This window comes from Lemur catta, chromosome X (assembly GCF_020740605.2).
Source record: "Lemur catta isolate mLemCat1 chromosome X, mLemCat1.pri, whole genome shotgun sequence".
Lineage (NCBI taxonomy): Eukaryota > Metazoa > Chordata > Mammalia > Primates > Lemuridae > Lemur > Lemur catta.
Genome location: NC_059155.1, coordinates 17,299,791 through 17,323,512, shown reverse-complemented (window position 1 = coordinate 17,323,512; position 23,722 = coordinate 17,299,791). Strand labels below are relative to the sequence as shown.

The 23,722-nt window shown below is 34.3% G+C and overlaps 1 protein-coding gene across 2 annotated transcripts in view; it reads right to left on the bottom strand.

Moving 5' to 3' along the window:
* The window catches only part of HTR2C (5-hydroxytryptamine receptor 2C), a 152,811-nt gene that overhangs the window by 49,198 nt on the left and 79,891 nt on the right, over positions 1–23,722 (bottom strand). The window contains exon 3 of one of the 2 annotated variants that reach the window (XM_045537744.1): positions 16,036–16,236. In XM_045537744.1, the coding sequence (XP_045393700.1) occupies positions 16,036–16,236 (201 nt within the window). The remainder of the gene's footprint in view (positions 1–16,035; positions 16,237–23,722) is intronic. The other variant, XM_045537745.1, reaches the window with a different exon arrangement.

The following is a 23,722-nucleotide window of genomic DNA, read 5'->3' as shown; positions in this document are numbered from 1 at the left end:
GAGAGTGACAGCTGCCTGGTAACCCAGGGAATTCTCCCATATCTTACCCAAGTCCACAAGGCAGTATCACCAGGAGTCCACAAGAGTCACAGCATTACTGGGCCTGGGCAAATGATCTGAACAGACGTTTCTCAAAAGAAGACATATAAATGGCCAATAGGTATATGAAAAAATCTCAACATCACTAGTCATCCAAGAAATGCAAATCACTACTGCTATGAGATATCATCTCACCCCAGTTAAAGTGGCTTTTATCAAAAAGACAGGCAATAACAAATGAATACGAGGATGTAGAGAAAGGAAACCCTCACACACTGCTGATGGAAATGTAAATTAGTGTAGCCACTATAGAGAACAGTGTGGAGGTTCCTCAAAAAACTGAAAATAGAACTACCATATGATCCAGCAATCCCATTGCTAGGTATATATACAAAGGATGGCAATTCAGTATATCAAAAGGATATCTACATTCCCATGTTTATTGCAGCACTATTCACAACAGCTAAGATTTTGAATCAACCTACTTGTTCATCAACAGATGAATGGATAAAGAAATTGTGGTATATGTACACAATAGAATATTATATAGCCATAAGAAAGAATGAAATCCTGCCATTTGCAACAACATAGTTGGAACTGGAGAACATTATGTTAAGTGAAATAAGCTAAGCACAGAAAGATAAACCTCACACATTCTCACTCATATGTGAGAACTAAATATTAAAATCAATTGATCTCATGGAGACAGAGAGTAGAATGATGGTTGCCAGATGCTGGCAAGGGTAGCGGGGAGGTGGGAATAAAGTGGGGACGGTTAATAGGTGCAAAAATATAGTTTGATAATTAGACGGAATGAATAATATTTGATGTCACAACATGGTGACTATAATCAACAATAAGTTAGGGTATACTTTGAAATAACTAAAACAGTAGAATTGGAAACTTCCTAACACAAGTGATAAATGCTTGAGGTGATGGATATCCTAATTACCCTGATTTTATTAATTCACATTGTATGCTTGTACCAAAACATCACATGTACTCTATAAAGATATATAACAATTATGCACCCATAATAATTAAAAATTAAAAATAAATGCTAACAATATATGTTTCAGTTTGAAATAAAGAAATACTAACATGCATGGTCTTTGAGAAAAATCACTTAACAACAAACTAAGTCAAGAAGAAAGAAAGAAAAAGAGGAGTTACAAAACAAACAGAAAAAAAACAAGAAAATTGCAGTAAGATGTGCTTACTTATTAACAATAACACAATATAAATGGACTTAATTCTCCAGGTAAAAGGCACAGAATGCCTGTATGGATAAATAAATAAGATCCAATTATATGCTGCCTATGATAAGCCCACTTCACTTAAAAAGATACACACAGACTGCAAGTGAAGGGCTGGAAAAACATATTCCATTCAACTAGACACCAAATAAGAGCAGGAGGATGAGCAGCTGTACTTATATCAGACAAAATAGACTACAAATCAAAGACTGAGACAAAGGAAGTCAATACATAATGATAAAGAAGTCAATTCAGCAAGAGAAAATAGCAAATATAAATACCTATGCACCCAACACCAGAGCTCCCAAGTATATAAGCAAACAACAATAAATTTAAAGGGAGAGATAGACTGCAATACAATAATACTAGGGGACTTTCACACCTCACACTCAGTAATGGAGAGATCATCCGGACAGAAAATCAATAAAGAAACATCAGATGTTAAACTACACACTCAACCAAATAGGTCAAAGTGACATTTACAGAACATTTTAAACCATTGCTCCAGAAGACACATCCTTTCATCACCACATGAAACATTCTCCAGAATAGATCATACCTTAGGCCACAAAACAAGTCTCAAAATATTCAAAAAATTAGAATTCATATCAAATATCTTTTCTGACCATAATAAAACTAGACATCAATAACAAGAAGAACCTTGAAAAATACATGAACATATGGAAATTGGATGAAATGTTACTGAGTGATCAATGAGTCAAGGAAGAAATTAAGAAGGAAATAAAAAAATTTCTTGAAACATTTGAAAATAGAAAAATATCAAAATCTGTGGGATACAGCAAATGCAGTACTAAGAGGGAAATTTATAGCAATACATGCCTATATCAAAAAAGCAGAAAGACTTCAAATAAAGAATCTAATGATGTACTTTAAGGAAATAGAAAAGCAAGAACAAACCAAACCTCAAATTAGTAGAAGGAAAAAAATAATAAATATCAGAGCAGACTTAAATTAAATTGAAACTAAAAAAAATACTAAAGATTAATAAGGCTAAAAGTTGGTTTTATGAAAAGATAAACCAAATTGACAAACCTTTAGCTAGACTAAGAAAAAAGAGAGATGACCCAAATAAACAAAATTGGAAATGAAAAGTGAGACATTACAACTGATACCATAGAAATATAATACATTATCAGAGACTATTATGAACAACTATACAGTGGAATGCCATGAACTGGAAAACCTAGAGGAAAATGATAAATTTCTAGACTTATGCAATCTACTGACATTGAATCAGGAAGAAACAGAAAACTTGAACAGACCAATACTGAGTAATGAGATTGAATCAGTAACAAAAGTCTCCTAACAATGAATAGACTGGGATCGAATGGCTTCACTGCCAAATTCTACCAAACTTTCCAAGATGAATTAACACCAATTTTCCTCAAACTATTCAAAAACCTGAAAAAGAAGGGATTCTCTCTAACTCATTCTATGAGGCCAGAATTACCCTAATACCAAACCAGACAAGGACACAATGAAAAAAGAAAACTACAGGCCAATATCACTGAAGAACATAGATGCAAAAATTCTCAACAAAATACTAGCAAATTTAATTCATCAACACATTAAAAAGATCATTCACCATGGTCAAGTGGGATTTATCTCAGGGATGCAAGGATGGTTCCACATACACAAATCAATACACAATATATCACATTAAGAGAAGCAAGAACAAGAACCATATGATTATATCACTAGATATGAAAAAAGCATTTGATAAAATTCAATATCACTTTATGACAAAAACCCTCATCAAATTGTATGTAGAAGATATATACCTCAAAATAATAAAGACCATATATGGCAAACCAATAGCTAACATGGTATTGAATGGAAAAAAATGAATGGCTTTCCTCTAAGATCTGAAATAAGACAAGAATGCCCACTTTTATCCCTTTTATTCAATATAGTTCTGGAAATCTTGGCCAGAGAAATTAGGCAAGAGAAAGAAACTGTTAGAACTGATAAATGAATTCAGTAAAGTTGTAGGGTACAAAACATACAAAAATCATCAGTGCCACTGGTGTAGTGCTATCATGCAAGATTCCTAAAAATCAGTAGCATTTGTACATGACAACAATGACCAACCTGAAAAATAAATCAAGAAAGCCATTCAATTTGTAGTAGCTACAAAAAATATAAAATACCTAGGAGTCAATTTAACCAAAGAAGACAAAAATCTATACAAGGAAAACTAAAAGATTGATGAAAGATATTGAAATGGATACAAAAAATGGAAAGATATTCCTAGTTCATGAATTGGAAAAATTTATTCGATTAAAACGACCATACTACCCAAAGCAATTTATAAATTTAATTCAGTCCCTACCAAAATACTAATAATATTATTCTCAGAAATAGAAAAAAAATCCTAAAATTCAAATGGAACAACAAAAGACCCCAAATAGGATAGAGGAATCAAGATGGTGGACCAAAGACACCAACAGCCAGAGCGTCTCTGTAAGAAGGAGAAATTTTAGATGAAAGAGAAAAAACAAACAGACAAACATAGATCAGAAGAGAGTCTGAAGGAAGACTACCAGAATGAACAGAAGACTCCATGGGAAGAGGTTTCAGAGCAGAACTGGAAGGAGAAAGGCATTGGCAGGGATTAAGCCCAGAGAGGCTCAGAGACCAGTGAGAAGGCAGACTGAGGGGTGCTTAGATTGTGAGCTCCCTGCCTGCTGGCTCTCCTTGGTGTTGCTTGCCTGGTGACTCCAGCAGAGCAGGACACAACCTGAGGTGGAGGGACACTGAATCAGCTTGGGCACCCCATGAGAGAGACTTGAGACCAGCATCCTTTTCCCTGGCATGGTCAGGGTTTAATCACTGGGCCCAGAGGATGGACCCGCAGGCCAGATCCTGTATAGCCAGGTCTTGATTGCATGGCCCAGGGGCAGAGAGAGGACATTTGTCAATTAGTCTCTTGAGGCATGGATTCCTGCAAGGATAGCTCAGGTGTGAGAATGCAGAGTAGATCCTAGCTATGGCATACTCCAGGGCACCCCCTCCTACCATGGGAGGGCCAAACTCCCAGCTCAGGCCAGGATCCTGTGCAGGGAACGTCCCAGCCTGCATTAAAGTCATGGGGGAGCTTGGCTGGCTTGAGGTCTTGCCTGTCATGAGAGGCCTGGAAAAAAATGCAAAATAGGGGAGGGCAGAAAGGAGTGAGGCCTGCTCCAGACTGCCAGACTGTGGGTCTCAGACATCCTTGCCTCCACATGTAAAATTTTTGGTTGAGTGGGGCCACTTTAGGCCCCCCCCCATTGCAGCTTTGCCCAGAGGCAGGGGACAGACCTTTGACCCCTGCTAAAAGCATTTGTGGAGCTTGAGGGCAGGCTTATCCAACCCAGCCCTGTCCAGCCAAGCTCCCCCACTGGCCCCTGATGAGGTGGAGAATATGGACACACCTGGAAGTTCCAGGGCCCCACCCACCACCTGGAGCATTAGAGTGCTTCTCCTGAGGAATTAGAACTGGTCACAGGACCCACAAACAACATTGCAGCTTGTTCCTGTCGGCAAGGGAGGTAGATTTGCACACCTTTTATTGCATTTACTGACTCATCATACAGGGTATGGTGGATTCTCACCCACAAGCACCACTTAATGGTTTAGAGATTAAACTGGGCATGTCATTATCTAAATAAAAGAAAATCCAAAGAGAAGAAGCAACAGCTGTTCCAGATTGGAAGGAATCAGTAAAAGAAAGGACTCAAAATAAAAGGAAACTAGAGACCAATATCCCTTATGAACATGGACAGAAAATCCTCAGTATAATCCTAGCAAATCAAATTCAGCTGCTCATCAGAAAAATTATCCATCATGACCAAGTGGGCTTCATCTGGGAGATGCAGGGATGGTTCAACATATGCAAATCTATAAAGGTAATTCACCACATAAACAACAATAAAAACAAAAACCATATGATCCTCTCAATAGACGCAGAAAAAGCATTCAACAAAATTCAGCACCCTTTTATAATAAGAATGCTTAACCATATAGGCATAGACAGTACTTATCTCAAAATGATAAAAACCATAGATGATAAACCTATGGCCAAGATCTTACTGAACAGGGAAAAATTAAAACCATTCCTGCTTAGAACTGGAACCACACAAGGTTGCCCTGTATCACCACTTCTATTCAACATAGTGCTGGAAGTCCTAGCCAGAGCAATTAGACAAGAGAAGGAAATCAAGAACATACAAGTGGGGGCAGAAGATGTCAAGCTATTGCTCTTTACCGATGATATAATCTTATATCTAGAAAACCCCAAAGATTCTGCCAAGAGACTACTGGAATTGATAAACAAATTCTGCAAAGTCTCAGTTTACAAAATCAAGGTAACCAAATCAGTAGCATTCATATACTCCAAAAACAGTGAAACTGAGAACCAAATCAAAGACTCAATACTCTTCACAATAGCAACAAAGAAAATAAAATACCTAGGAATATATTATATTTAACTAAGGAGGTGAAAGACCTCTACAGGGAAAACTATTAAACATTAAGGAAGGAAATAGCACAGGACATAAACAGATGGAAAAGCATACTATGTTCATAGATTGGCAGAATCAACATTGTTAAAATGTCTGTACTACCCAAAGTGATCTACAGATTCAATGCAATCCCTATTAAAATATAATACCAACATCATTTTTCACAGATCTAGAAAAAATAATTCTATACTTTGTATGGAACCAGAGAAGAACCTGTATAGGCAAAGCAATCTTAAGCAAAAAGAACAAATTGGGAGGCATCAATTTACCAGACTTCAAGCTATACCACAAGGCTATAGTAACCAAAAGAGCATGGTACTGGCACAAGAAGAGACATAGACCAGTGGAACAGGACTAAAAACCAAGATCTAATACCATCTCACATTGCCATCTGATCTTTGACAAAGCAGACAAAAACATAAATTGGGGAAAAAACCCCTATTCAATAAATGCTGCTGGGAAAATTGGATAGCCAGATGTACAAGACTGAAACAGGATCCACACCTCTCACCTAGCACAAAATTCAACTCATGATGGATAACAGACTTAAACCCAAGGCCTGAAACCATGTGAATTCTAGAAGAAAATCTTGGAAAATCTCTTATAGAGATTGGCGTAGACGAAGACCCCCAAAGCAATCACAGCAGCAACAAAAATAAATAAATAGGAACTGATCAAATTAAAAAGTTTCTGCACAGCCAAGGAAACTCTCACTAGAGTGAATAGACCTACAGAATGGGAGAAATTATTTGCATGCTATATATCTGATAAAGGGCTGATAACTAGAATCTATATAGAACTCAGGAAGATGAGCAAGAAAAAATCAAACAACCCTATCAAAAAAGTGGGCAAAGGACATGAACAGAAACTTTTCAAAAGAAGATACACTAATGGCCAACAAACATATGAAGAAATGCTCAACATCTCTAATCATCAGGGAAATCCAAATCAAAATCACAATGAGATATCACTTATCTCCAGTGAGAATGGCTTTTATCAAAAAGTTCCAAAACAAGAAATATTGGTGTTGATGTGGAGAGATAGGAACACTCATACAGTGCTGGTGGGACTGCAAACTAGTACAACCTCTATGGAAAGTAGTATGGAAATACCTCAAAGAACTAAAAGTAGAACTGCCATTTGATCCAGCAATCCCATTACTGGGCATCTACAGAAAGGAACAAAAGATATTCTGTAATAAGGACACCTGCACTAGAATGTTTATAGCAGCACAATTTGCAATTGCAAAGATGTGGAAATAACCCAAGTGCCCATCAATACATGAGTGGGTCAATAAATGTGGTATATGCATACCATGCAGTACTACTCAGCCACAAAAACAATGGTGAACTAGCACGTCTTGTATTATCCTTGATGGAGCTGGAGCCCATTCTACTAAGTGAAGTATCCCAAGAATGGAAAAACAAGCACCACGTGTACTCACCATCAAATTGGTACTAATTGATCAACACTTATGTGCACATATGGAAGTAACATTCATCGGATATCAGGCAGGTGGGAGAGAAGAGAAGGGGATGAGTGTATTCATACCTAATGGGTGTGGTTCACACTGTTGGGGGGATGGGCTCCACTGCTCTTACTCAGGAGGTGCAAAGGCAGTATATGTAACTTAAATGTTTGTACACCCATAATATTCTGAAATTAATAAAAAGAAATAAAAGACCCCAGATAGCTAAAGCCATCCTGAGCAAAAAGAATAAACCTGGAAGCACCATAGTATCTGGCTTCAAATTTTATTTCAGAGCTATGGTAACCAAATTAGCATGGTACTGGCATAGAAACAGACATGTAGACCAGTGGAATGGAAGAGAGAACCCAGATATAAATCCATGCATTTATAGCCAACACATCTTCAACAAAGGCACCAAGAAGATGTGATGAAGAAAGGACATTCTGTTCAATAAATGCTGCTGGGAAAACTGGGTAACTATATGCAGAGAAATAAAACTAGACCCTTATCTCTCACTATACACAAAAATCAAATGAAAATGTATTAAAGAGTTTAAGACCTGAAGTTATGAAACTACAAGAAGAAAACTTTGGGGAAATACTCTAGGACATTGCTATGGGCAAAGATACTTTTGTTTAAGACATCAATAAAGCTCAGTCAACAAAAGCAAAAATAGACAAATGGGATTAAATCAAGCTAAAAAGCTTCTGCACAGCAAAGGAGACAATCATCAACATGAAGAGACAACTAACAGAATGGGGAAAAATGTTGTTAAACTAAACATCTGACAAGGGATTAATCATCAGATATATAAGGAGCTCCCACAACTTAGTGGCAAAAAAGCAAATAATCTGACTAAAATGTGGGCAAATAATCTAAATAGACATTTATCAAAAGAAGACAAATGGCCAACAGGTATATCAAAAAATATTCAACATCATTACTCATCAGAAAAATGAAAATTAAAACTACAATGAGATATCTCACCCCAGTTAAAATGGCTATTATCACAATGACAGGCAATAACTGATGTTGAATAAGATGTTGAGAAAGGGGAACCCTTGTACACTGTTAGTGGGAATGTAAATTAGTACAGACACTATGGTGAATACTATGAAGTTCCTTGAAAATGTAAAAATAGAACTATCATGTGATCCAACAATACCACTGGTTATTTTGGTTATTGTTCCAGAAGAAAGAAATCAATATATCAAAGAAGTATCGGCACCCCCATGTTTATTGCAGCACTATTCACAATAGCTAAGATATGGAATCAACTTAAGTGCCCCTCAATGGATGAGTGGATAAAGAAAATGTGTACGTATACACAATAGAATATTATTCAGCCATAAAAAGAATGAAATCCTGTCATTTACAGCAACATGGATGGAACTGGATGTTGTTGTGTTCAGTGAATTAAGCCAAGCACAGGAAGAAAAGTATTGCACATTCTCACTCATATGTGGCAGCTAAAAAGTGAATCTCATGAAGATATGGAGTAGATTGGCAGATACCAGAGGCTGGGAAGTACAGAGGGAAAAGGGAATGAAGAGAAATTGTTTAATGAGTACAAATACACAGTTTCATAGAAGAAATAAGACCTCATGTTAGGTAGATTAGTAGGGTGACTATAGTTTACAACAATATATTGTGTATTTCAAAATAGCTAGAAGAGAAGAATTTGAATCAGTCTAGCATAAAAAGACAAATATTTAAGTTTATAAATATCTCAAGTACACTAATTTCATCCTTACAAATTACAGAAATGTATTAAATTATTACATGTACCTCAAAACTGTGTACACCTATTACACATCAATTTATTTATTTATTTATTTTTAAATCTAAAGAATTAAAGCCAATAATTCAAACACTCTACCAAAAAATAGGAAAAGAGAGAACATTCCCCATTTCATTCTATGAGGTCAGTATTATCCTGATACCAAAAACAGACAAAGACATCACAAGCAAGGAAAACCACAGACCAATAATTTATTTTATCAGACACAAAAATCAACATCAACAAAATACTGGCTAACCAAATTCAGAAACTTAAAAAAAGATTATACACCATGACCACATGGAATTCATCCAAAAAATGCAAGTGTGGTTTAATATAAGAAAAATCATCCAATATAATAAATCATATCAATATAATAAATGTGTAATCCAACACCTTTTTATGATTAAAACACTGAACATTACCAGGAATAGGAGGGAACTTCCTCAACCTTATAAAAGCTATCCATAAAACACCCAAAGCTAATATAATCCTTTACACATGAAAGCTTTCCTCCTAATTTCAGAACAAGATGAGTTTGTTTGCTTTTATCACTTCTATTAAACATTGTACTAAAAATTTTAAACTAGGCATTTAGGCAAGAAAAGGAAATTAAAGGCATCCAGATTTTAAAGGAATAAGTAAAACTATCTTTATTTGAAGATTACATGAGCTTTTACTAGAAAATAGATTCAGTATGTCTTCAGGATACAAGATCAATAAAAAAGGATCAACTGCATTGGTATAAACTAGCACTAAACAATCTGAAAATAAAATATGAAAATTTCCTTTACAACAGCATCAAAAATAATAAGATACTTAGGAATAAATGTAATAAAAGATTTGCCAGACCAGTAAACTAAGAACTACAATAAACTTTGAAAGAAATTAAAGAATATTTAAACACATGGAAAGATATCTCATGGATCTGGGTTGAAGTAGTTAATATGATCAAGATGAAAATATTCCCTACATTAATCTAAAGATTCAACACAATATTTATCAAAATCCCAGATGCCTTAACTCTTTTTAGAAATTTACAAGCTCTTATAAAATTCAATGGAACTGTAGGGGACCCACAATAGCAAAACAAAAAAAAAATTAAAGAAAAATATAGCATATTATTTTCTTTATGTGGAATGTCCATAATACATAAACGCATAGAGACAGAAAGTAGTTTAGTATTTTCCCAGGGCTAGGAGGAAGGTAAAAGCATAGTAATTGCTAATAGGTAAGTAGTTTCTCTGGGCAATGGAATGTTCAGAAATTGGATAATGGTGATAGTTACACACACAAAAAAAAAATACTAAAAAAATTATATACTAAAAAATTCTGAATTATACACTTTAAAAGTGTGAATTTATATCAATTCTATCTCAATTATATGAATATAAAGGATGGAAAAAGCTATATTATGCTAACATAAATCAAAGTAAGCTGAAGTGGCTATTAATATATTAATATAATATCTCAGTGTATCAAGTTCATATGTTTCCTAATTGTGCACTTAATGATATAGCTTAAAGATACATGGAGTAAAAACTGATAGAACTGAAAGTAGAGCTAGAAAAATCCATGGATATAGTCAGAGATTTCAATACTCCTCAGTCAGTAATTCATGGAATTAGTGGAAAGAAAATCAATAAAAATAAAGAAGATTTAAACAACATTATCAGCTAACATATACTATTTATATGTAAAGAATAATCCATATAAAAATAGCAGAGTATAATTTTTTCAAGGGCACATAGGACATTTGGCAATGTAGACCATATTCTTGACTTTAACAATTATCAATTATTTTTATGAATTAAAATAATATGAAATATGTTTTCTGATGACAGTGGTATGAGGCTGAAATCTACAAGATACAAGAAACATCCCCAAATACTTGGAATCTAAACAGTACACTTCTGAATAACTCATGGCTCAAAGAGAAAATCACAAGGAAAAATATAAAGCATTTATAAATGAATAAAAATGAAATCATGCCATCTCGAGATGTATGAAGTGCAGCTAAAATGGTGCCTACAGGGAAATTCATCACATTCCGTGCTTATTTAGTAAAAAAGAAAGTACTTAAATCAGTGACCTGTGCTTTGACCTTAAGGATCTAGACAAAGAACAGCTATTGAACTTGAAATAAAGCAGAAGAATGCAAATCATAAAGACAATGATGTAAATCATTGAAATATATAGAAAAGCAACAAGAAAATCAATGAAAGAGTTGATATAAATCTAGTCAGATTGATCAGGGAAATAACCAGAAGATACAAATTACCAATATCAGAAAAAGGTAAGAGAATGGACCACAGATTGTACAGCTATTGAATAGTAGTAGGAAAAATATATTTAAAAACTTAGATGAAATGGACAAATTCTTTAAAAGGCACAAACCTATCAAAGCTCACACTAGAGGTTATAGAAAACCCAAATAGCTGTAGATCTATTAAAGAACTGATAGTACAGTTCAAAATTTTGTCACACTGAAAACTCACTGGCGAATTCTACTATACATTTAAGAAAAAATAACTCTAATTCTCAATTCTTCTGAAAACAAAAGAAGAAAGTATATTTCCTAATCCATTCCATGAAGCCAATATTAATTTAAGTCCAATGCTTAAAAATGTATAACATGAAAACTATAGAGCAAATTGAGTCCACCAATAAAAGAAAAATGTTTAGGCATCATGATCAAATGGTGTTTATTCCAGGAATGCAAGACTCATGAACATTGAAAAATCAATTGATATAATTGTCCAGATCAAGAGATTAAAGAAGAGAAATCATATGATCATCTCAAAGATACAGAAAAATGCATTGGAAAATATTCAGTATCTATTCTTGATAACAGCACTTGACAAACTAGTAATGGACAGGAACTTCTTCAACTTGAGAAAGGCCATCTACCAAAACAAACAAACAACAAACAAAAATTATGGCTCCTATTATACCTAATTGTCAATGACTGAATGCCTTTTTCCCTAAAGAATGAAGCAAGTTTCTCTGCCTTCACTATTCTGTTTAATACTCTGCTAGAGGGGCCAGTTAGTGCAATAAGCCAACATGTACATATAATTTATACAGATTGGAAATTAAGAAGCAAACTGTCTTTATTTACAGATTTCATGATCATCTAAGTAAAAAATTAAAAGAAATATGCCAAAAGCTGATAGAAATATTAAATGAGGTTGGCAAGTTTGCAGTAGAAAATCAATCATATTTCTGAGTAATAAAAATAAATAATTGGACATTGAAATAAAAAAAAACTAGAGATAGAAATTAAGGAAAAAATTAGCACACTAAATGCAAGAATGTAAACCAGAAAACAATATTAAGAGACATTAATTATATCATATTCAGGGATTAGATTATTCAATATTGTTAAAATGTCAAACTCCTCAAATTCATTCATGTATTTAATGCAATTCCAACCAAAATTCCACTGGGATTTTTTTTGTAGAAATTTACTATGGAATTCTATGACTTATACAGAAATACAAAGGACCCAGAATAGCCAGAACAGTTTTTGAAAAGAAGAACAAAGTGAGAGGATTCATGCTGCATAATTTCAACACTTACTGTAGCTACATTAGTCAAGATAGTGTGAAACTTGTATAAAATAGACATATAGATTAACTGAGCAGGACAGGCAGTCTGGAAATAGACCAACATGCATGTGACCAGTTGATTTTTGACACAGGTGACACAGCAACTCAATGCGGAAGGGATAATCTTTAAAATTTTTTTTTATTTCAATAGATTTTGTGGGTACAAGTGTTTTTTGTTACATGGATGAATTGTATGATGCTGAAGTCAGGGATTTCAGTGTGCCCATCACCAGAATAGTGTAAATTGTACCCAATAGGTAGATTTGTATCCCTTGCCCTTCTTAGTTTTCAATGTCTATCATACCGCTTCACAGTGCCTACTTAGAAGCAAGAACATGTGGTATTTATTTTTCCATTCCTGAGATACTTCACTTAGGATAATGGTCTCCAGTTCTATCCAAGTTGCTGCAAAAGATGTTATTTCATTCCTTTTTATGTCTGAGTAGTACTCCATGGTACATATATGCCACATTTTCTTTATCCACTCCTCAGTTGATGGGCACTTAGGTTGATTCCATATCTTTGCAATTCCGAATTGTGCTATGATGAACTTTTAGGTGCACTTGTCTTTTTAATAAATTGACTTCTTTTCCTTTGGGCAGATGCCCCCTTTTTTGCTGTATAAATGTCGATGCCATATTATTATGTACATATAAATTTATTATGTCTTTAAAATGAATTAAATCTCATCATTATGAAGTGATCTTCTTTCACTAGAATTTTTTTTTTGCCAAAATGTCAATTCTGCCAAATATTAATAGAGCTACACAATATTTTTGTTGGTTAGTTTGGATGGGGTACCTTTATTTATCCTTTTACTTTCTTTATGCTTTATGTATGCCTCTTGTAACACATAGTTGGATTATTTTTTCCCTTCAATCTTCCACCTGTGGCCATTTTTCTTTGCTCTAAGAACACCCTTTCAGTAGTACTTCCTTAAGTAGGCATCCACCTTTGGCATATTCTCACAGTTTTTGTTTGTCTGATAATGCCTTCATTTCATCTTGAGGTATAATTTTGCTGAGTATACAAATCTAGTTTTTTCCCCCTGGGCATTGACAGTATCATTCTAACATCTTCTGACTTTCATTGTTAGTGCTCAGAAAGCATTCATTTATCTTACTCTTGCAATTTTTTTAATTTCTTCAATGTCATTATGATGAGTCTAGATGTTGATTGCTTTTTATTCTTCTTGAGACTTGGTGAGCTCTGTAAATGTAAGAATGTCTTTCATCAATTCTAAATGCCATTAGTTCTTCAAATATTGCTTTTCTGCCATTCTTCTCTCTCCTTGTGGAACTCTTCTCATTTTATACTGTATATTTTCCTTTTATACAGTTTCTTCTCTTTTCTATCCTTCCAATTTTCCATGATCCATACATTATGATTTCTTCTTACCAATCTTCAATAATTCTCTCTTTAGCCATGTCCAATTTGCCACTGAGTTCTTAGTTTTTCTTATTATGCTTAAGCTCCAGATTTTCTAGTTGCTTCTCAAATCTTAATGTCACTCTTTATAGTTTGTAGTTTCTTGCTGAAAAGTTTAAGTTCAGCTTATTATTTCCGTGTAGACATTACAAATAGTTGTTTAAAGTTTATATCTGATAATTCAGCTATCAGAAGCACCTAGGTTTATTTCTATTATCTTTTATTGTCCCATATCTGGTTCATGTTGTATTGTCTCTTCATATATCTGTTTATCATTGTATTTCAGTAATTGCATTTGAAAATTATTGAAAAAAATAATTTGAAGCCTAGGATGATTTTTTTTTTTTGCTTATGTCAAAAAATTAGAAACATGAACAATATGAAATCACCTTAATCCCATTTTATGGCTCAAGAATTTTCTTGGTTATGTAGATAACTTGAACCAGGGCTGAGTTCCATGTCAAAGGTGGTTTAATTCTGATCAATCATTATTCCTAATGTATAGGTCTTTGGATTCTCAAACTAAATTCAGGTTGGTTGGCCCCTGCCAGATTGTATTGCTACTTGTTCCTCTTTTGCTTATAAAACTGAAATGATCTTCTTAACCTGTCAGTCATATCGTCAGGTGTGGAGATGCATCACTGAGAAAAGTGAATCAAAAGTCATGGTCATTTTTCTTGGATTTCTCTCTTTTACTGGATCTTGTTCAAGTAATCCCTCAGTATTTTATTAGCTTCTCAGTGCTTTCAGGATTTTATCCATATTTTTAGTTGTCTTTAGTGCAAGAATTATTGCAAATTACCTAGTCTGTCATTACTAGAAGCTGATGTCCTTATTATTATAATTTAATTCACCTATGTATTTCCTTTGTAAGCACCATTAGAGCTGGCATCATTTTAAATTAGCTCTTTGGTATGCAGAAGGCAAAATCTGTGAATCCTTGAATTTGTAAGTCAAATTGTGTATATAGATCCATTTTATTGGGAGGGGGAGAAGTTTCATGACATTTTATCCAAAGGTGTTTCTGTGCTATATAGAAACAAAACAATCCTTAATAGGACAATCTTAAGACCTCAATAAATTTATTTGATCAATAAACCCAGAGTCAAAATATTTAGAAGATATTGGTAAAGATTGTATAGAGGTCTTGATCTTGTTGTAAACTTTACCTGAATCTTACAAAAACATAAGTTTGAAGAGAAATTATTTAGTGGAACACAATTTAAGCTCCAATTTGAAGAGGAAAAAAAGATGACTGTAAAATCCCTAAATTCCAATTGGTCAAATTTTTTGACATTAATATTATTAGCATTGCCAAGGCATTTATGAATATTGCAAATATAAACAATAACATGACCATTTATTTCCATTTAAACTCCTCCAAATCCTTAAAGAAACAAATGGCTTCTTTTCTCTTTTTGTCTAATCAGAATTCAAGGAGCCAATTAAAATAGAGGGGAAATAGTATTTTTAGGTTTAATAGCAGCATAAATTTAGATATGTTTACTTCATGAAGATTTAGATTGCATTATTAATTTTTCCACTGAATTAGAATAAAAATTTAAGGTTAATATTTTGAGATAGATGTATCTTTTCTAAGATATAAATGTTATGTTTTTTAAAATTTAGACTTTAATTTATATCTTTGTCATCTTCAAAGCATTTTAGATATCTTAAACATTTTGCATCTGTGTTGCAGAATTCACTGGCATACTAATGTATAAAATAAGGTAGCAGTATAAATGGAAACTTTACATTTACATGTTCATTATTGTTAACCTAAATATCAGATATATAGGTTAAGAATAATTAAGAATCCCGATTAAACGCAAATGTTACCAGTCGACGTCTGTACGTTGTTCACAGTACATAATCCGGAAATATTGAGCATAGCCGCTGCAATTCTATGGCCAAAGGTATTAATTACCTATAGATATTGCCCAAACAATAGCAATCTTCATGATGGCCTTAGTCCGCGAATTGAAACGGCTATGCTCAATAGGATTACGTATTGCTACATACCGATCCAGCGATATAGCGCAGAGGTGCATGATGGACGCTGTTGAAAATAAAACATCTAAAGATATCCAGACGGGGCACAAATATCTAGGTAGTGGCCAGACATAATCTGAAAGAGAACAGAGAGAAGACAAGAACACGTTAATCCAGATATTACTGACTATAAATTAAAATTTTAGTCTATTTTTTCCTCTTATCTAAAACTTTTAAAGAAAGTGAAATTTGGGAAGCATTATTTCCCATGGCCATGATGGTGATGATGATACCCCATGGTTAATAATTTTTTGTTGAAGTAAAGTTTACATAACATAAAATTAATTACTTTAAAGTATACAATCCTATGGCATTTAGTACATTCAAAATATTGTACAACCATCACTTCTCCCTAGTTCTGAAACATTTAATCACTCCAAAAGGAAACCATGTACCCATTAAGCAGTCACTCCCCATTCTCCCCTTTCCCAGTCCCTGACAATTTCTAATCTGCTTTCTGTCTTTATCGATTCATCTAATTAGGATATTTCATATAAATGGAAACATAATTTTTATCCCTTTGTGTCTAGCTTCTTTCACTTAGTATAATGTTTTTGAGGTTAATCCATTTTGCAGCATGCATCAGTAATTCATTCTTTTTTATTGCTGATTCTGTGATAAGCAGAGATTTTTTGGATATTCTTCTAAATACAATTATTTTAATTTCTTTTATGGGTTGTTAGCTGCTGTGTATAGAACTGCAACTGATTTGCATGTGTTGATCTTGTATCCATTGTGGAGAAGATACTTTGAAGAATGATATTTCTAGTTTATTGATGTTTGTTTAGTGGTTGAACATATGTTCTATCCCAGAGAATGTTCCATGTGCACTTGAGAAAAAACGCATTTTTTGTTATTGGGTGGAATCTTCCATATGTCTATTAGAATTAATTGCTTTATAGTGTTGTTCAAGTCCTCTATTTTTCTTATTGACCTTCTGTCTAGTTGTTCTATCCATTATTGAAAATGGGATATTGATGCCTTCAAATATTATTATAGCTCTGTCTTTTTCTTTTTCTTCTTTTTTGAGACAGAGTCTCACTCTGCTGCCCAGGCTAGAGTGCCATGGCATCAGCCTAGCTCACAGCAACCTCAAACTCCTGGGCTCAAGTGATCCTCCTGCCTCAGCCTCCCAAGTAGCTGGGACTACAGGCATGCAGCACCATGCCCGGCTAATTTTTTCTATATATATTTTTAGTTGTCCATATAATTTGTTTCTATTTTTAGTAGAGATGGGGTCTCGCTCTTGCTCAGGCTGGTCTCGAACTCCTGACCTCCAGCGATCCTCCCACCTCAGCCTCCCAGAGTGCTAGGATTACAGACGTGAGCCACCGCACCCAGCCAGCTCTGTCTTTTTCTGTCTTCAATGGTTTTAGTTTTTGCTTCCTGCATTTGTTGGGCTCTGTTGTTAGGTGCATATATGTTTATAATTGTTATGTTTTCTTGATGGCTTTACACTTTTTTCAATAGATAATGTCCTTATTCTAGTTTACCACCACTCTTTCTTTTGGTTACTATTTGTGGGGAATATATTCTGTCTTTTCACTTTCAATATACGTATGTCCTTAGATCAAAAGTGAATCTCTCACTGTCTAGTGATGGACACGTTTGAAGCTCTGACTGGGGGGGGGGCAAGGACACTATACATAACCTAAACTTTTGTACCTTCACAATATGCTGAAATAATAATAATGATAAATATTAAAAAATAAATAAAGTGAGTCTCTTATTGACAACATATACTTGGATCATGTATTTTTATCCATTTTGCTAGTCTCTGCTTTTTAACTAGAAAACTTAATTCATTTACATTTAAAGTAATTACAGTTAACAAAGGATGTACTTTCACCATTTTCTGTATGATATATACCATCATTTTCTCTGTTATTGTCTTCATTTGTGATTAATTGATTTTTGTAGGGTGCTATTTGATTCCCTTCTTCTTTCTTTTTCTGTATATTATTTTAGTTTTTTTCCTTAGTGGTTAGCCATGAGATGATAATTATCATCTTTCTTTTATAACTTAGTTTCAGTATTATACAAAAATTTTGCTTCTTTACATCTTTCTCCCATTTTATAGGGTTATTGTCACAAATTATATCTTTATACATTTGGTGCTCATTAAGTAGATTTATTTTTTATGCATTTGCCTTTTAAGCAAAATAGGAAATCAAAAGAAGAGTAACAAACCAATAATGCAATTCTACTGGATTTTATATTTGCCTTTTTAGATACCTTTGTTCTTTATTTCTTCGTATGCCTTCAGAGTACTGTCTGGTGTCCTTTCGTTTCATTCTGAAGGATTCCATTTAGAATTTCTTTAAGAGTAGGGCCAGTAGTGGTGAACTTCCTCAGATTTTGTTTAACAGGGAATGTTTTAATTTCTCCATTTTTGAAGGATAGTTTTGTCAGATATAGAGTATTTATTTGACAGTTTCCTTTTACTTTCAGCACTTTAAATATGTCATCTCACTGCCCTCTGGCCTCCATGGTTTTTGAAGAGAAATTTAATATTAATCTTGTTAAAGATCCTTTGTATGTGATGAGATGCTTGTATCTTGAAGCTTTTAAGATTGTCTCCTTGTTTGACCATATGTCTTGGTTTGGATTTCTTGGAGTAATTCCTGCTTAGAGTTCATTGGGCTTCCTGGATGTACAGTTTCAAGTCTTTCCACAAAATTGGGAAGTTTTTGGCTATTATTTCTTTAAACATTTTTTCTGATCCTTTCTTTCTCTCATTTCCTGGGAATCCCACTGTGAATATGTTGGCACACTTGGTAGTGTTTCACATGTCTTTTAGGCATTGTTCATTTTTCTTCATTCTTTTGTCTTTCTGCTCCTCAGACTGGATAATCACAATTGACCTGTATTTATGTTGTCTGATTCTTTCTACTGTCTTCTCAGTTTAATACCTCTAGTGATTTTTTCATTTCAGTTATTAAACTGTTCAGCCCCCAAATATCTATTTGGTTCCTTTTTATAATTTTATTCTTCGATGATATTCTCTATTTATTGAGACATCATTCTTTGGATTTCCTTTAATTCTTTGTTCATAGTTTCCTTTAGTGCTTTGAGCATATTTGAGACAGTTGATTTAAAAGCTTTCTCTATTTAAACAATATCTGGGCTTACTCATGATCAGTTTCTATTAATTTTTTTTCCTGTAAGTGGGTCACACTTTCCAGTTTCTTTGCAGGCTTTTTAATTTTGGTGAAACTTGCACATTTTGAATATTATAATATGGCAACTCTGTAAATCAGATTTTCTTTCCTTCCTAAAGTTAGTTATTGCTACTTGTTGTGGGTTGCTTTTGTTTTCCTGGTTGGTATCTTTTCAAAACTGTTTTTATAAAGTCTGTTTTTCTTTGTGTGGCCACTGAAATCAGCATTCTGTTAGTTTAATGGTCACCTAAGGGTTTTAAAGAGGTTTCTTAAATACTTGTAGGCAAAGAAAAAAAGTATAAATACTCTTAGTCTATGTAGATTGGCTCTGTTTGGGGCCATCCTTCAATGCTTAGTGAGGTTGTTTATAATTCTTCCTTAGCTTCAACTTTATGATTGCACAGAGGCTCAGAAGCTGAAGGTCCAGCCAGCGACAGGTGAAAGAATAGTGTATTCTCAGCCTTTTTCTAGGCATTCTGACAGCCCTAGGCATATGTGCAGCCTTTTCCATTCCCTGTCATACATGTGTGTCTTAAAAATAAAGTCTTATGTCCCAACATATCTCTTTTCACAACCTCTTTCTTCCCAGGCCATTTAGTCCATCTCTTGTTTGTCTGCTCTGTTGTTACTTGTCCCAGACTAGTTCAAACGACGCTTGTGCCTTTTATTTCTTTTGGCAAACTCCACCCAGAATATCACTTAAGCACTGGAAATGTTCTGAGTCAGACAAAACAAAGTCTAGTTATTGTGCCAGTCCTTTAGGGAGCCATAAGAGAAGTTTGAAACAACCAGCACATTTCTTTGAGAAAAAGGTCTATATTGCTCCCTCTGGCACTAACAGCTTATACTAGGAGTGCAGACTTTCATCCTCAAATTAGCTACTGATCTGGGGTTTGGGGTATGGTAGCAGGCAACTTAAAATGCCACAGTGCTCCTACACTGCAAAGCAGGAGTTTCTTACTTCATCAAGCATTCCTTTGTTTGTTTTAAATTTGTATTAGATTTCTGAGTTATATAGGAGTTGATTCTGACAGATTTTTCCAGATCATTTTATTGCTCTTGTGGAGGGATAGAACACTAGAGCTCCCTCTTACATAAATTATTTTTATGTTACCCATTTTTTCCTTAATTTACCCTATGCTATTCATTTGCTTACTCTGTGCCATTTTGTTAGATACTAGAAATAAAGATTAATAAGTGGCAGAAAATCTCGTTCCTTCTCCCATCTACCAGCTGAAATCCTGCCACCCTTTTGATGATGGTCTCAGTGTGGCATTATGTTTGACTCTGAGATGGTGGCAAGATCGACAGAACATTCCAAATAAGTAAAGAGTTGAGATATAAGTTGTATTCCATAGTGCTAAAATTTTCATATTGGAGCATCATTCCAGGTCAAAAGTTTCTGTAATGTCATTGGCATCTAGGATCTAGCAATTAAATCAGGCAAAAAAGCCAACTTTTTAATCTGCTGCTGACTGAATTGTTTCATCATATGTTGTATTTTAGTCTGTTGGAGTGATTAGTGGGAACTATCTTAGATACTGGGCTCTGCTCCTCTGTGATTCTGTTAGGCATGACTATCTTACAGAATAAACAACTAATGCAGAACCTTGTTTTCTTAGACAAGTAAGGCAAAAGAAAGTGGAGGCTGGCTATTGAAATATCTTGGAAGGATAATCAGCATCCTACTTTTGGAAATTTTTGGTTTCTTCAAGAAAGGGAGGCTGGGTGCGGTGGCTCACGCCTATAATCCTAGCACTCTGGGAGGCTGAGGTGGGTGGATCGCTCGAGGTCAGGAGTTCGAGACCAGCCTGAGCGAGACCCCGTCTCTGCTAAAAATAGAAAGAGATTATATGGACAACTAAAAATATATATAGAAAAAAAAATTAGCCGGGCATGGTGGCGCATGCCTGTAGTCCCACCTACTCAGGAGGCTGAGGCAGTAGGATCGCTTAAGCCCAGGAGTTTGAGGTTGCTGTGAGCTAGGCTGACGCCACGGCACTCACTCTAGCCCGGGCAACAAAGTGAGACTCTGTCTCAAAAAAAGAAAAAAAAAAAAAAAAAAAGGACTGAATGGTATGTCATAATACAGACTAATCAACTGGTATTTGATAATCCTAAAAGACATTATCGATAAAAAGGCAGCTGTGATCAAACCACCTTACTTTTAAAGTAAACATTATTGATAATTAGTAAGAGATCTTGTATAACTGATTATTCTTTAATTTTGAGGTCCTATCACTTCTGGTTTGATTGAATGCATCCTCAATCTTCACCAAAATATAATGTGTCCTTAGATATCTATTAGAGGCAGTAAAATTCTCATTTTTCATCTGTACTATAGCTGGTGCTAATTCAATCTACATAAATTACTAATGCATGTTTGGGTAACAGAATTTTCTTAGACAAATCATTAGAATTCATATTTATAATGCTTGGTATTTGCTGAACTTCATGAATCTATAAATTTATGGGTTTCACTGAATTTGAGGAATTTTTAGTCCTTATTTTTTTCAAATAGTTTTTGGCCCAATTCTTCCTCTTTTGCCCTCTGTGTCTCAAATTACATGTATGTTAGAACATTCAATATTGTTCCACAGATTCCTGAGAGTGCATTCTTTGCCTTCTCAATATATTTTTCTCTCCGATCTTGAATTTGCATGACGTCTATAGATGTATCTTCAAATGTAATAGTTATTTTTTTCTGTCATCTCCATTATATTATTAAGCCCATCCAGGGAAATTTTTTATTTCACATATTTTTTAGCTCTGAAATTTCTACTTGATTATTTTTGCTGTTTTTAATTTATCTTCTGAGGTTTCCCATTTTCAATCATTATTAGCATATTTTCCTTTATGCCATTGACATAAATATATTTGCAGCAATAAAATTCTTATCTGTGAATTTTAACATTTGAGTTTTCTCAGGATAGGTCTCTGAAAGTTGCGTGTGTGTGGGTGTGTGTGTATGTGTGTGAACGAGTTAACTTTTACTGTTTCTTCTTATAGTAAAAAATTTTAGATTATAACCTAAACATTGTGAATATTATATTGTTTAGATGTTGGATTCTGTTGTATTGTTCCAAAGAGTATTGGTGTTTTTGTTTATCCAGGGTATCAGCTTGGCTGGATTCAAACTGCAATCTCTGTCTCTTGGGCTATAGCTCAAATGTCACTTTAGTTCATTTATCATTTCTTAGCTTGCTTGAGGAATGCCTCAGCCAAGCATGGTTAAAAGTCAGCTAGAGATTTAGGTAGAGGTTATGATTTCCAGAGAAGAATTTTCCTTTTTTGATCCTTAACTTTTCTTAGACACTCTTTTATCTCCTAGTTTTGAGATTTCCCTATGTTCTTTAGGCCACAAAAACTAAAGATTTTTAACTGGGGTTTTCACCACCTTTCATGGCAGAGACCGTTTTCCTCTTAGGCTGTAAGTCAGGAAAGTTGGAAACTCAATCAATGTTGTTCTTTTCTTCCAAGTATTATGATCCTCCAGAATCTCTGTTTCAGGTTCTTCTTCAGTACCTTGAGGTAGGGGTGTGTGTGTGTGTGTGTGTGTGTGTGTGTGTGTGTGTGTGTGTGTGTGTGTGTGTGTTTAGTTGATAGCTTTCATCTGCTGAAATGCTGGGGTTGTAGAAGTTTATATGGTCATACCAGAATTCAAATTACCAATCATTAGAATTTAACCAGTGCAATAGGGAAAGAGAAGACATCACCAGAAATTTTTCTAACGAAAGATGTTTGTGAAAGTCCATTATTGTTCATCATTTTCTCGTAAACTCCTCAGATTATATTCACATGGAAGCTGATTGTGTCAAGCTGATTGTGTCATTACTTTCCAATTGTGCTTTAAATGCACAAGTATCTCCTGACTGCCATTATGTGGGGAATTCTGTTGCCATAATCACTAGAATATAAGCTCCATTGGGGCAGTAATTATTGATTATTTTATTTTTCCACTACTCTATCCACAGTGCTTAGAACAATGGGTGAATTTATATGATCCAGGCACATACTAGACAATAAACACATGAAAAGTTTGGAGGAAGTTGTATAGCAAAGAGACTTTAGAACACTTTCCATGGGGGAGGTCAATTCATAGTTGGGTGAGATAAAATCTTACTTCCAGGGTAAAAATTGTGTATAGTGTTTCACACTATACACAATATAGGCATTTTATATGTTAATTCATTCATTCAAAGGTGACATGATTTTTAATTCATTCATTCAAAGGTGACATGATTTTTAATAACTCCAGAAATCACAGGTATCCCCAATAGTGAAAAAAATGGCAAAGATTGTATATAAGAAACTCTAGTCTTTCAGTTCTTTTATGCAAAGAAAATATAAATGGGCTTTATTCTTATGAAGTAATTTAGATAATATTTGCCTTGAAGAAAA